The 16,000-nt window shown below is 37.2% G+C and overlaps 1 protein-coding gene across 2 annotated transcripts in view; it reads right to left on the bottom strand.

Moving 5' to 3' along the window:
- Nucleotides 1-16,000, bottom strand: part of LOC150080881 (uncharacterized) — a 597,772-nt gene that overhangs the window by 499,504 nt on the left and 82,268 nt on the right. For both annotated transcript variants that reach the window (XR_016547378.1, XM_090381140.1), the window contains exons 2-3: nt 13,066-13,125; nt 1,726-5,076 (exon numbers count right to left, since the gene is read on the bottom strand). Coding sequence is in view for 1 of the 2 variants with exons in the window: in XM_090381140.1 (XP_090237266.1) it covers nt 1,726-5,076; nt 13,066-13,125 (3,411 nt within the window). In the remaining variant the exon portion in view is untranslated. The remainder of the gene's footprint in view (nt 1-1,725; nt 5,077-13,065; nt 13,126-16,000) is intronic.

Raw genomic sequence — 16,000 nt, 5'->3', positions numbered from 1 at the left:
GCCAGTTTCTTTCATGTTTACTTTTTTTTTTTATGCCTACAAGCATTTCTTCTATCACCACAGCAAAACACAGCAGAGTTGAACTGGTATTCCAGGTCCCGCCGTTCATCACACACATATACTATGCTACTACTGTCGATGGACAGTTGTAACCTTATTCCATCAACCGCCCAACCTTGGATCGGATCATAACCACAGTACAATATTATAACCCTGATCAAATCTTTGGATTTCAGAATTTCATAAATACACTGAAAGGACAGAATTCATGGGATACCCGGTTCCTGGGCAAGGCGACGCTGTCACCCCTCTCGCTAGCGGACGAACTCACCGATTGGCAGGTATACAGGTAAATAGATAATGGTTAGTTATCTCACCCTACTGAATCCCGTTTGGAGCTGCGAGCAGCCACAGACAAACTTATAAGTGCTGACACGACGCATAACGAGCTGCATGCCAAAAAAATTAGCAGAAATTCAAGAGTCGCAACCTGCAAGCCTGCCTAAGAAATACATACTATGGACTGGCCCGATGCTAAGTACACAGAACCTAGGCTGTTGATCTTCTGAAATCAGTCATGTGTAATGACCAGTCATGCTACATTCTTCCATTCTGACGGATGTATTTGGATGTTGTACCAACAGTGAAGTTGGGAAAAGGTATCATGGTCTGTAGAATGGTTCTCGTAGTAAGGCCTGTCCACTGATCGTAGTCCTTGTAATCATGAATGCTACACCCTACAATGATGTTATGGACAATTCTGTGTCCTACACTGCTGCAATTTTAAGGGCCCCCTTACAACACCACCACTTTTAACACTTCATGTCACAAAGCACGGATTGTGAACGAGAGGTTTGACGACTGTAATGGCTAGCACAGAGTCAACGATCAACCCAACTGAATATATTTGGGGTGAGCTGGAATACAGAATTGGGACAACGTGCCAAAGAGACCCTCATTAACGAAATTCAAAAACCGTCACCTTTCCATCAGAAATTAGTAGAAGGTCTTCAATGAAGCATTTAAACAATCGTCACTGCCAAAGGTGTGCCACACTATTAACTTGAATAAACATATATTTGTTTCATAAATGTGGCTAACAGTGACCCATACTTTTAGCAGGACAGAGTGGTAAAAGTAAGTTCACTAATGACTGCAAAAGCATATGGCTTAAGCACATGATAACAATTTACTATTTTTAATGAAATTCGTTTAAAGAACTTCAATGTTCAATGTGAATAAATTAAAATAGTTGTTTCAAATAATTTATGAGAGAGCGAGACAGAGATAAATTTATGAAGTGTAACCATTTAAATAATAAATGGTTTCATTTCATACTAAATCTTTAAACCAGTGTTGCAAGTATTATTACTACTTTAAACACCAATAAAAAGTATTTACTAATTTTAGTTGTTGTCTTTTTATGGCACGCTATAATTTTTAGATTTTTGTTTCAGCTTATTTTTGATATAAAGACAGGAAAAGGTGTGTCATCGCTGCTCTAGGGAATTCTAAAAGAGAACATAAACTACGAATACACGTAAATACACACTTTCCTAATAAAAGTCATGGGGCACCTCTGAAATGTATATTTTAGCCTATAAACTTATCAGCAATTAGTCTACATTTTATTTCAAAACTATACCACACCCGAGCAATGAGCTCACGGAACGGGCTAACAGAGTTTCAGAGGGAAAAGATTATCTTAAATATATTATAACTTACCTTCTGCTTAGGGCTCCTCAGAATATGTCCGTGCATCGGTCGTTGTTCACGAATATGGACAGATCCCGAATCAATCTCTTCCGTGTACTGCTGGAGCTCAGGATTGAGAGCCTTGCTCTCCCTAATACGAACGGCGCTGGAATCAATCTCTTCTGTATAAGAATCTAGCTGCGGTTTTTGTGGTTTTGATTCGTGGACTTTAACCGCTGACGGTTCAACTTCTTCCAGTGCACTGGATGCCTCACTACTTTCGCTTTCCTCTTCGGAACTTTCTTCTTCTTCTTTAGACTGCATTCTCTTTATTTCAGTGGTTACCGGAGTTTTCTGCTTTTTCCCTAAAAACGCCGACTGACTTTTAGACTCTTGAATGATCCTTGCAGATCCTGGACTGACAGGAGAAGCCGCTCCAAGCATTTCATCAATGTCGTGACACTGGCCAATGAAAAGTGTCAACTTTTCTTTACCATTTTCTTTATTTTTATCACCATTATCGGTTTCTTCGGAGTTTGTTGATGCTAAAGAATTAACCCTATCCCTTTCGAATTTAGTTTCAAACTCCTCGAAGGTTTCTGGCTCGTCATCAGTTCCGCCATGAAGAAATGAGTCAATATCTTTGTACTGGCCGATGAACATATTTTTGCTGTCTCTTCTCACGGACGCTGCATTCTTCTCTGAGTCATCTTTCTCGCTGTCATTTAAATTTTTCTTTTCATCTTCACTGTCTTCGCTTTCTTCTTCTTCACTGGAACTTTCTTCAGTCGTATCTTTACTTTCTTTTGTATGAACTGAAGTTGTGGATTTTGTCGAAACAATGTCATGGCTACCTTTACCTAATGAAACTGCTTTACTACTATCGGAATCAACGCCTGAAGTACTAGTGGAGTCTGACGTTCTCCTTTCCTTACTTATATCTGCAGGAGTCTTCTCTTCCTCTTCTTCTTCTTCTTCGCTGTCTTCTTCTTCCTCTTCACTCGAAGATACTTCTTTTAATTCCTTTATCTTTTCCTCAGGTTTCGTTGCCGAAGAAGAAATATGAATGACTGTCGGCGACTTCTGCACCCCACATGAAGAATCTTTTGATACTGGCAAAGTGAAATTTGACAAATGATTTTCTTCCTCCTCTTCACTTTCTGATTCTTCTTTAATTTTATTCCTTTCGTCAACTTCACATTCTTTCTTCATTTCCTCTCTCCCCTCCAGACCAGTTTCCAATTCTCTTATTTCTATAACAGGAGTTTTAATCATCCGATCTTCATCCTCATCCTCGTCCTCAGTTTCTGTGCTTTCCTCCGTGGTGGTACTACTGTCGGATGACTCTTCTTTACTTGATCTCTCAGGTGGTTTGGAATCTTTTTTAAAAAAGTCACTAACATCGATACTGACGGAAACATTCCGACCTGAATTCACTCTTGGTGGGAAGGATAACCTTACTACTTCTCCTGTTGGGGAGACAACATCCGGCGAACTTGGAACGGAACTACTAGATTCTGTTGTGTTTTGAGCATTGGACACCTGCTCAGAAGAGGAACTCGTTGAGATTGAATCTCGAGTGATTCGAGGAATTTCTTGAGTTTTACTGGTAGAGTGGGGTACGGCTATCGTAAAGGTCTCTACATTACCCTCTTTTTTCTCCTCTGGTATTGATAAGGACTGGTTTTCTGTTGTTTCGTTTTTCTTATCGATTTGTCGATTGGTATCGTCAGTAGCGTCCTCTTTGGACCCCGTATTTTTTCGTCTCGTTCGGTTCGATGTTTTGTTTTTTCCCGTCTCGTCAGAATCACTGCTACTAGATGAAGAGGAGGAGGAAGAGGAGGAGGAGGAGGAAGATGAGACGTGCGTAGCAGGTCGTCGATCAAGCAGATCACCAGACGAACTTCGGGAACGCATAGATATTCTACTGTGTGATCCACTTTTCGTTACACCATCAGCACGACCACGAGATTCGCTCTTTCGTAATTCAGCCATTTTGCTTCTCGAACTGTTCCTCTTAAGTTCAAACTTACTGCGGGAAGGTGATCTCACTGTCCTAGCACTTTCTCTCTCCTCTGATGAGGACGAATCTCTAGAAGGAACATAATCAGGACTCAGCTGACCAAGTCGATGCCGTTGTTTGCGTTCTTGCCTCATTTCTTCTTGTCTTTTCATGTACTTCTCTTTATCCCTTTCGTCTAAATTCATGTTTAAGACAGACTTCCGATAATCTTTGTTAACCCCTCCATCATCAACGCCATCTTGATCTTTTTGCTCGTTGGGCGATGTATCACGTGAGAACATTGATCCCCCATCATTTTCCACACTAAGATGGTTCCGAGAGGACGGTGCTACAGGTGGCTTCGTTTGCAATGTAGATCTATTTCCATACGACGAATACGAAGGCATGTGTTTACCGTAATAGCTTCGATCTAAGTGTAGGCTAGTTGGTCTAACGGCTGAGCCGTAATGCCGTTCTTTCTTCTCCATTCTGGCATAAATCTCATCATCGCTAACCTGTACACCAGCATCTGCTGTTGTTATTACACCTCGAACAGGTCGCTTAAATATCTTCATGATACCAGATAGTGCACTCCCGGAGGGACTAAAACTTTCTTTACATGGAGATGTACCACGACAGACAACAAATCCCTCATCTTCGCTTGTACTCTCCGATTCTTCTGAATCAGAATCAGAAGTAAAATCTGCTGGAGCTTTACATCCGGGTTTTAGTTTGGAGTCTGATTTGGACAAGGGATGATTTGAAAATACATCGCCATTCTCTTGGGTACTGCTTTTGCTAGAGGTGCTATCGCAGCTGCTTTGGCGGGAGTAAGAAGGCTGTTGGTCAGAACTACTGTTTTTTCTGGATACATCATCTTCGCTTTTTCGCCTATAAGTACTTTCGTCAACATTGTTATTATTCGAATAATCTTTATCAGTGCTATTTCTTCTAGAGGAACTAATACTTTCTCTACTCTGAGAACGTGCATACCCACCAGAACTCTTATTATCATCCCTGCTGATACGACGAGAATAGCTGCGTCCATAACTTGGTTCTTCCCGACTCACTGATCGAGAATAGGAGTTATAGTTGGGCTGATATGTGGAACGAGAGGAATAACTGTCTAGAGGGCGCTCATAACCATACGTACCATATGCCGGTTTTCCATAATCCGAAGTATATCCAGATCGATTGTAGTCGGAAGCGTAACCAGACCTATTATAGTCGGAGGTATACCCAGATTTCCCGTAATCCGAAGTATATCCATACAAATCTCGAGCTGAACCCATTTGAGTAGATGCTGCAGGAGACGTATACAAATAGGAATTTTTTGGAGTAGGATAACCACTTCCACCAAAGTTACTAAATCCAGGCATCTGAAATATGAAAACATTTCGCTAAGTATTAAAGAATTGACAAATAACTAGAATATTTAACATGTTAAGTGAATGGCATAAAATGGGAATTAATTAAAAGATAAGAAATGAAAACACTTTAGCGATGTGCAACAAATATCTAATTTACTGGATACTAAGAGAGAGACAGAGAGAGTCAGTAAGTCAAAGTAGTAAGCAGGAAAATGATACCTTTTTATACACTTGTCCCAATTGCATTGCATTGCATTATCAAATTCTGGAAAAGTCGCTGTCAAAAAGACGTTATTTGCTATCGTAACCAGTTAAAAATAATGTACGTGATGATGTACATTATTTTTAACATCGGTAACATCAGAAAAATATTTGCCGCCAAGCTGTTGTTTATCAAACAAATGTAAATCGCTAAGAACAGTTCCTGTGCAAAATCAATGGTTTCCTTAATTGTCCAAGCTATATGCTGCCTTGCACTGCTATGAAATAATAGTTGTCAGGGTATCAACGTAAAAATCTATTTTTATTTTATTTTCCAAATATCATATAAAACGGGAGACAAGGCGCCGTTTTATATGGTAATTAGAAAATTCCTAAATAAAAAGTAACTAGATATAAAAATAAAAGCTCGATGCAATTTAAGAATGAATCAAACATAGTGTCATAAACATAAACACATATAGAAAAATAAAATTTGATATTTTTACAGAAATTAAAGATAATTATTAATTAAAATCGTTAAATTTATAAGAGGATCGCAATTCAGCTCATTAATTACTCAGCATTCGCAATAATTGGATATGTCTTCCAAATTCTGTTTTAAAATTAATATTTCCTTCAAATTAACAAATCCTTCAATTGCATTTCCGATAAAATCGCAATCGAAATTACAGTTCATATGACTTTTTTATTACTATATCCTTGCGTATTTGTAGAAGGAGATTATATCCAATGGCAATGCATTATGGTGCACTGAATATTGCGCCATGTGCGTAAAATAGGATTTTCTGCTTATACATCATTACTCTTTTGACACAACAAAAAGAAATGCCGGTAATAGACTAAGGTTCACTGGATTTGGATGCAGGGCTCTACCGAAAATCAAATTTTGCCATTAATTGCTAACATTTTTTCAACTGCTACAATTTTCCAAGCATATTCCAAGAATGGAAGAAGCAGAGCTATATGAAGAGTGGGATATAATGAGTAATTATAAAGAATTCTAAACTTAAGAATTTTGACTAGTGAGAAAGCAATTGTGGTAGCACAGAACGATGATGATGATGTAAACTACATGGGCAGAAAGTTACTAGAAGAATATAAAACATGGGGACTGACAGTTAATTTTAATAAGATAGAATACATGAATCGAAGTGAGGAGGTTCTGGATTTAGATGGAATACAGGTGAAAACTGTACAGCAATTTAAATACCTGGGTGCAATTATTCAGGCTGACGGATCATCTGCGCAGGAAATTGAGAGAAGACTGGGTGAAGATAGAAAGGTCATATGAATGCTTAATTCTGTGCTATGGAATAAAAATATTATTAACAAAAATAAACATCAAATATATAATGCAATATTACAAAGTGTTTTATTATATGGATGTGAGACTTGGACCTTAACTGAAAGACAAAAAAATAAACTACTGGCCGTTGAGATGGATTTTTGGCGAAGATCGGCAAGAAAGTCTATGACTGAAAAGGTTAGAAATTACGTGATAAGGAATACAATGAATGTCCAAAAAACCATCATTAAAAAATAGAGGAGAAAAGATTGGAGTGGTCTGGCCATATGAAGAGAATGGAGGACGACACATTGCCCAGAGGAGCCATGGAATAGATGCCATGAAGGAGAAAGAGAGGAAGACCAAGAAGGACGTGGATAGAGGGTGTGAGAGCAGCCATGAATAGAGGAGGACTGGTGGACGGAGATTGGGATTACAGAATAAAATGAAAAAAAAAAAAAAAAAAGGATAGAGGAATGACTTTTCGATGTTAGGTTGAGGATAACCGTTGTAATAACGGAATAAATCTTAAGAAGAAGAGGAAGCAATTGCTATAAATTTTCTGGGCGTCACCTCACACCTCCCCTTGGTGTGAGGTGATAAAAACACCCTACAAGTTAAGAAGCCCTAGCATACAATAACTAGCAGTTCTTGTCTGAACTCTATTTTATTACTAAACAACAGTTTAAATAAAAATTACTCGAAATTCAAGCATATTTAGAACTGATTATTGAAGAGATAGTGCACCTAATTTCTTTCGAGAAATTATCAACCAATATAAGTGTACCCATCAGTGATATATCTATTTTACTTACATCAATTTAAAAATATTTATCTTTGTCCTGAATAACCTTTTCTCTCTTCAAAGTATACCTTCTACTTATGACGATTTAACACTTAAAACAAGTAGTCTTTAATGACATATTCATATCATATTTGCCTAAATTATCAGGACTTTTATGTGTTTGCTCTTATTATTTATATGATAAGATGTAAAATATATTTTTAGGTTTGAAAATTGTAGTATTAATATCAGTATTAACAGCAGCAAATGATGCAAGAAAGCAAGCTAATACAGCACCAGCCAAAAAAAACAAAAATAAAAACCACTTCCCCATATCACCTGCCCACCCACCCCTTTTAACAATTTCAAGATAAATTCTTCCTTGAATTTATTCAAACTACTCACATCTACAACGCCAGATGGGAGTTTGTTCCGACAATCAACCACCCGCCGGCAGAAGACAAATTTCCGCACATCTACCCTGCAACCATTCTTTCTTGGTTTGAATTTATGCACCCTCATGCGTGTATTTTTAGCAAGAGGAAGAATTCAGTCAGCTGAGCTTATTCAACCCATTCAAAGTTTTAAACACGTCAACCAGATCTCCTCGCAGGTGTCCAGGAGCAGCAGTTTACAGAAATGAAGCCTTTTCAGGCAAAAATATACATTTGTTCCTCTCACTAATCTGTTGCTCTTCTCTAGGTCCGTTCCAACAGATCCTAAAATGAGGCCTCCATCCAGACCTGTTTGCAGTACTCTAGATATGGCCTGCCATTAAGAAATTAAGCCTTATACATTGGGATAATCATCTCCTTGTCCCTGTTGGAAAAATTCCCATATATCATTGGCAAAATACCATGAGCTGTCCTGGCAGCCTGTCTGCACTGCTCAGAGAACTTCATACCTGACTCCACAATTACCCCTTCGTCCGGGAAATTTTCATCATACATTTCCATGAGTGTGGTACCACACAGTTGGTATGTTAATCTGGGCTTGCTGCTCCCCACATGAAGTACCTTTCATTTGTTAATATTAAACTTCAGTTGCCACTTCTCAGCCCACCTACATAATTTGTCTAGACCTTGTTGCAGTAGCATACTCTGATTCGTGTGATTAACCATCTGCAAATTTTGACATTAAGCCTGATATGCCTTCATCAATATCAATAATAAATACCGAAAACAACAATGAACTCAGCACTGAACCCTAGAGAAATCGGCTAATAATATTTGTCCAAGAAGAGCAGCCTATTGATAACCACTCTATATTAGGAATTATTATTATAGTAATTACAATAATAATAGTATTACTATTATTAATGGCAAATGATGCAAGAAAGCGAGCTTATACAGCATCATCAAAAAAAAAAATTTCGAATATCACATCTCCATCACCTAGAGTAAAAAAATGTGGAGGTCCTAAAGTCTCGAAACTTTATTAGACAGTTGGACAAACAACTTGAGTAGTCGAGACCCGTCTACATCCCATCTGACATTTTGTCTACTTCTTCCTTGAATTGATTCAAACTACCTACTTCTAACAACACCAGACGAAAGTTTCAGTGGAAGTGTTCTAGTAATCAACTACACGCTGGCTGAAGACAAATCTCCGCTCATGTATCCTGCAACCACCTTCCTCCAATTTTAACTTATGCCTACTCATGAGCATATCTAAGCAGAGGATGGATTTCATCAGCAATGAGCTTACTCAATCCAATTCAGAGCCTTAAACACCTCAATCATATCTACTTTCAAAACTCTAGTCTCCAAATGCTAAACATTTACAGATTTACAAAAATTAAGTCTTTTCTGGTACGAGTACCCTTTTAATTCCCCTCAGTAATCTTGTTGATCTTCTCTGCACCTGCTCCAACAGATTCACATTCGTCCACAAATGAGGCTAACAGACCAGTTATACAATAACTGGTCTGTTATATCACTGCCTTATACAATAATCATCCCCTTATCCCTGATAACAAAATTCCTGTATATCATTGAAAAAACCCCATGAGCTGTCCTGGCAGCCTGTCTGCACTGATCAGAGAACTTCATATCTGACTCCACAATTACCCTCAGGTCATTTTCATTTTCCACTACCCTGAGTGTAGTACCACACAGTCGGTAAATTACTGTGGAGTTACTGCTACCCATATGCAGTACTCTGCATTTGTCAATGTTAAACTTCAGTTGCCACTTCTCAGCCCATCTGCCTAATTTATCTTAGTATCAGTAATGGCAAATGATGCAAGAAAGCAATTTGCTTATTACTATTTGAGGTGTTTGCAATTAAGGCAATTTTATGTTAAAAATTAAATTTATTAAATCAATATCCTTCTGTATTTTCTATAAAAATTTATATGCTGTGACAGTCCCAGAAAAGTCATCATTATGCCTTAGATACACGCAGCCTTAGACTTTTGTTGAGGGTGAACCAAAATGTTTTGTACAACTTCTAGTATTGCAAGTGTTATTTTTATATAAGAGCGAAAAGAGAAGATATAGTATATCATTATTATATGAACATATACCAGGTTATAAAATTATACAAAGATTCTGATATAAGTAAAAATAAAATGGCCAAAATGAAGAATCGAAATGGAGAGTTTAAAACGTGAACATATAGAATTAAGCAGAGAACAAAATAAAACTTTCCAGAAGCACCATAAATAGTAATTAGCACAGCAAGAGACGTCCCTTACGCGGCAGTACACATGAAAACAATGACTAATAATGAGCGGTCAGCGTAAAAATTTGAAAGTCAAAACAAAATAAACAAGAGAAAAAACTTGCGATTTGTAAAGCCTCCAAAGAAATGGTGCACTGAAGATGGATTTCTTTTTGAGGTTTTTCATCCTTCGATCATGCCAAGTGGACCCCCGAGCTCGGGGGTCCACTTGGCATGCTCCTTACACCAAATTAATCGGGCCTTTTCATTTTTTGTGTGAGAAGGGGCTTCTTCTTAGCACGACGGGCTACAAGTCCTTTTTTTGAAGAGGCATCTTCTGACTGCTACTGCACTTGCTACCACTTCTGTATGTTCTTCCCATTCTCTTTTCAGCTAAGACAAAGAAGCTTTGCGGTTTTTAAGGAATAAGCGCTTCAAAACGCGGTCCTGTTTTGGCGTAGAGACTCGTTTGCGTCCGGTTCTTTTTTTCCTATCAGCAGAACCAGTATTCTTGAGTTTGGAAAGAAATCTATTCACTGTCGACTGATTACAAGACACTCTATAAGCAATATGAAGAAGAACATCCTTCCTCACGTAAAGCAACAATAGCACTCTTTCTTCATGGCGCCAACTGGACGTAACTCGCCATCCTGATAAAAGCAAGGAATGACTGCAACTCTTGCAGAGTGTGCTCATATAGCTGAAAGTAACAACTGATGCAATATTACGTCATCACCTACCCGTGTCAATCTTATCTAATCAATCTGTAAGAAATATTGCCATATACTTACGTTATTCGGACGACAATTACAATTTTATGGGGGTATGCACTTTCTTTGAACACCAGTGTATATCAGTGATAAAAAGTTTACAAGATAGGTTTAACGATATTGCAATGTTTTCGAAAAAAAATTTAAAAATTCTTTTTTTTTTTTTTGGTAAACGCTGTTTAAGTCGAATAAATAAGTAGAAAATATTGTGAATGATAGAGTTTGTACTGTTCAAATTAGAGTTAAATGTAACAGAATTAAAGGGACTGTTCCGTAATAGATAATTTTAAACATACTTAGATCTCTGGTAATTTTACTCAAGACATTAAGTTTTATATCAAACAGCAAGGAAGTGTTTAAGCATTAGCTGTTGATCTTATGAATTAACTTTAATCTTTGGACCTTCTGATGCATAGAGGCTTCATGTTATACCTGAGTAAACAGGAATGGTATCTATTATAATTATAGTTCTCTACGCCATGATAATCCATATCTGTATATTTTTAAGTTTATTTATTAAACTACATGAGTGTAAGAATCAGACAGGACAAACAAATCTAGCAATAAAGTGACTGTCGGAGCAATGTGGCCTTAGTTGCTAATGCTCCTAAAAATCAAATAACAAACAAACAAACAAAGTGACTGTCAGATCAAAGTTATTTAAAAGGTGAAGAAAACCGTTTTATACAACCTAGTTTCTTATGTGCGCCTGTTTATTACTCGGTTGAATGGGTGACAAATGGACACTTGAATGCGAAATTTACAAATAGAATTGATTTTATTTACTTGCGTATCGATATCATAACAATCTATAGTTATATTTTTCCGGATGGAGGGGAAGGAGTCACTAAACGAAACTACTTTACATTTGTATTTATTAAAAAAATTATTCTTAGATGCCCAATTACTAAAAAACTCCACAAAGATTTCTGTAGGCTGAAGCAATCTGATTCCGGTTTACATGACATGAATAATTTTGTATCGTCTGCATAGACTATAATTTTTAATTTATCACGAAAATCAGTTAGTAGTAGTAGTGGCATGTGATGCAAGAAAGCAAGTGAATGAGCTTATGCAGCATCAGCCAAAAAAAAAAAAAAAAAAAAAACACCATTCCCTCCAAATGCCTGTCTAGTTCCTCCTTAAATTTATTTAACCTATCAACAACTTCCACAACGAGAGATGGAAGTTTGTTCCAGCAATTAGCCACCCGCTGGCTAAAGGCAAATTTCCGCACATCTATTCTACATCTATCTTTTCTTAATTTGAATTTATGCCCCCTTAGGTTCGTAATCTGAACAAGTGGAAGGATCCCATCCGAATTCAGCGTGCTCAACCCATTCAAGGCATTATACACCTCAATCAGATCACCGCCCAGGTGCCTAGTCTCCAACCATTGCAATTTGCAGAATTTAAGCCTCTCTTGGTAAGAGGATCCCTTCATTCCCCTCACCAATTTTGTTGCCCTTCTCTGTACACGCTCAAGCAAATCTACATCCTTCCTAAAATGAGGCCTCCAGACCTGTACGCAGTACTCAAGGCGTGGCCTGACCATTGCCTTATACAGAGGGACAATCACATCCTTTTCCCTGCTAGCAAAATTCCTATATATCATTGACAAAACCCCATGACCAGCCCTGGCAGCCTGTCTGCATTGCTCAGAAAACTTCATATCTTCATAAAACTTCATATCATTTAACATATACGCAGACCTAGGTGGTCTGCGTATATGTTAAATAACAATGGACTTAACGAAGAACCCAGCGGAATACACGTGGCAAAGTGATCTGCCTGAAGTACCACCCGAGCATATTACTTGATACGGCCTTGTGAACAACATAGTCGGTGATCCACTCTAATAAAGGGGAGGACACTCCGTACCAGTATAATTTAAGTTTCAGCACACTATGGTTGATGAAATCAAATGCTCTGGACAGGGACCTAACCGCTCCCGTTAAATCTTCCCCTCAGTTTTGGAAAAATTGAAGGAAAGATTTAAACACCTTATCGCCATCCAAGGACAATCGCAGATTACATTTGCGGAATTCGAAGCGCAGCACTTCCACGGATGCTTCCAACAGCGACAGAATCGCTACACTCAGTCTATCAAGAACTGAGACTTCTCGAGAGGTTATGACATGGGATTATATCAGCCAAATGCATTGAATACAAAGAAAACAATAATATAATGAGGATATATTTCAATCACACCTCGCCTGTATATTCTTATTCACTAAATAACAAAATATCTTAACGTGGTTATATCAACTTACTGCGCTATATCTTGAGCCGCCATATGGTGTGTAGCTGCCTCCACCGCCGCCTCCAGCACGCTACAAAAATACAGAGATAAAGTAAATATTCAAATATATAAAATATGTTATTAACATAAATTAATGTTATACCTTTTTGTAGAAATGTATTTGCCATTTTAAATTAAACACAAGTGCAAGTACAGTAAACCCTCGATTTCACGGACTAATAGGGGAGAAGGGGTGTCAGTTAATGCCGAAAATCCGAATGTAACCTGGGGGGGAGGGGAGCATTTTTTATATTTTTTTTTTGTAAAAAAAAAGCTTTAATACAATATACAGTATTGCACAATATAAAATTATGTTGTAATTTGGCCTTTGATTTTCGGATATCAGAAACAGTTTGTTTTTTTACGCCGTAAATTTCATAAACACGTGCTACTTCTCAATTAGCTCTAATTTCTGTGTCACATTTAAGTTCGCACGCTTTCTTTTAACTCCTCTAATACTTGATGCCATTTTAAATTGTAAGGATTGCAAAATTATAAGTATAAATGGGTCTGTTGTACTGGGATCCATGGTACAATGAAATAAGATAAGTGTAAATCCAGTAAATATCTTTAATTATGAATACTTTGGTGCTTTCGAGACAATCGTGTCCCTTCTTCAACAGAGTTTAAACTTAACGGATACAGTTATGCGTGCAGTGAGGCGTGTTAAGGCACGTTATTCAGTCATTAAACTGGTGTTCATTGTTGCTGCAGGGACATGTGCAGTTCTTCTCCAGCGCTTGTCGAGGTATAAAACGGTTGTCTGCAAGGGCATGAGACTGCACCCCATCTTGGAGACAACCGTTTAAGTAGATTTGTATGTTCTGATGAGTATTGTACTATGAGAAGATAGAATTTTAGATCTGCATCAGTTCCGTATCTTAGGATTTCTATAATTGAGGGAAACCTCGATAACCGTACAATCTTCTAGAACCCGGGTTACCAACCTGTGGATCGCGACCCCCAAGGGGATCGCAAAGTGTTTTCTGGGGGGTTGCCGCGGTTATTTTTAGTTGCAATTATTTTTACAAGAAATTTCACCACGAAGGTTTTCTGCACTTATTTATTCCAATATGGCATATGGCTACACTGCAATATTCTACTAGTGGTTGTAATACTGATTTTTGATAAACGAAAGGAAGTGACTTAAGGTCCACCGCAGCGGACCTTAAGTCCAAAAAAAAAAAAAAAATTAAATAAATAAAAATAAAAAATCAGCATGGCCGAAAAAAGTGCACCTGCAAGTCAAGTTTTTCTTCCACTTACTGAGAGATTTTATGGTCCTATAACCATTCAATTTTTAGGAAAAACTTGAATGGTTATAGTCTTTCGAACATATTATCGAGGATAATCTGTTTTCCTCGTTAAATATTTCCTACTCAATTCTAAGTTAAATATTACCTATCAGTTATTTCATCCATTTAATGGACCAATAAAACCTAGATCCATTCACAATTCTTTAATTTCAGCCATAGTAGAGTAACAAAATTTTGTCACTCACATAAGCGATTTCCTGTCATGTATTATTACTCCAAAAGTCTTCAGCGGTTGATAATTCTTCAAAATGCGAATATCAACCGCTAAATGTAACATGACATAAAACAGGAAATCGTTTATGTCAGTGAGTAAAATTTTGTAACTCTACTATGGCTGGAATTAAAGAAGTGCAAGTGCACTTTAATTCCAGCTATTCTAGTTTCTAGTGATATTTTATTGTGTTATTCTAGTTTCTAGAATAGCACAAAACGAAATAACTACAAACCTATGAAGCGATTTCGAAAATGTATTCGTAATCAAAATGCCAAGCTAAAATAAATATAGGTTCTACAGCTAATTACAGATCTGCTTATTTATTTCGTTTTTTTTTTTTTTTTCGTAGATTTTTAGTTCTATTTAGTGTCACATATACTGATATTCAGATTCCACACTTATTTAATACGCGCATCGTTTTTCTTTCCTTTTATTTTCATCATTATTATTATTTTATTTTAATATTTTGTTTTCCCCCACAATAGTTGTGTGGATTCTTTCTCTTGAATACACCCAAATAATGGAAGTCTCCGCATGATTTCCACTATATGGGGGTATCCAAAAGAAAGAGAGAGAATCTTTACAATTTCAGTATATACACAAAGATACCAAAAATTGCAAGGCTACCGTTCAAGGATATCGTTCTCTGTTTCTAATTTGGTAAACAGTCCGCGATCGAAATTTTCAGCATAAGGTCACAGTTTCTCAACCCTTATAGAGCCATGAATATAACAAAACAAAGGGAAAAAAACAGACAAAATAAAAAATATCATTTAAAACATTATGAAAAAGGAGTTGTTAAATCCTCAGAGTACATAACACTAAACTGTAATACAACTTTTAAATTTCAATTCTTAGATTTCTATAAGACATGAGGCAGCACACGATCTCCATAAAGACATGAGTCTAATCCGCCACCAAAAAGGTTGCTCATTACTGCTCTACTGCAACTTTGGGAATTATGCTGAAGATGAAACTGTACTGTAATACACTGAAGCTGCACAGTAAAACCAGCATACCGATCCAAGTAAAAACCAATAAATAAATAAAACAGGGAAAAAAGGGAGCTTTCGGATATGAAGCACTTTATTCTTTTCACCAGCGTTCATTTCAAATCTGTTTGAACAGTTTATAAACCATTTTGAACCTGTAGGTTTTTCTGACATCATCACTGCAGTTAAAAATGGCTTTCCACATGTGGAAGAAAAGAGAGAAGAAACATTACTAACAAACTGCTATTATCAAGTGTAAGAAACAGGAGACTGAAGTAATGTATTGACGAAAGCTTAGCATCTTCTTGAAGAGATTTCTAAACTTCTAAACCTTGTTCACATATCACGAAACAGCCCACACAGAGATACTGCATTCTACAAAAA

The sequence above is a fragment of the Mastigoproctus giganteus genome, chromosome 9, assembly GCF_048544385.1.
Source record: "Mastigoproctus giganteus isolate SK-2022 chromosome 9, ASM4854438v1, whole genome shotgun sequence".
In the NCBI taxonomy this organism is placed as follows: domain Eukaryota; kingdom Metazoa; phylum Arthropoda; class Arachnida; order Uropygi; family Thelyphonidae; genus Mastigoproctus; species Mastigoproctus giganteus.
Note: the sequence above shows the minus strand (reverse complement) of the source record. Positions and strands in the feature narration are given on the sequence as shown.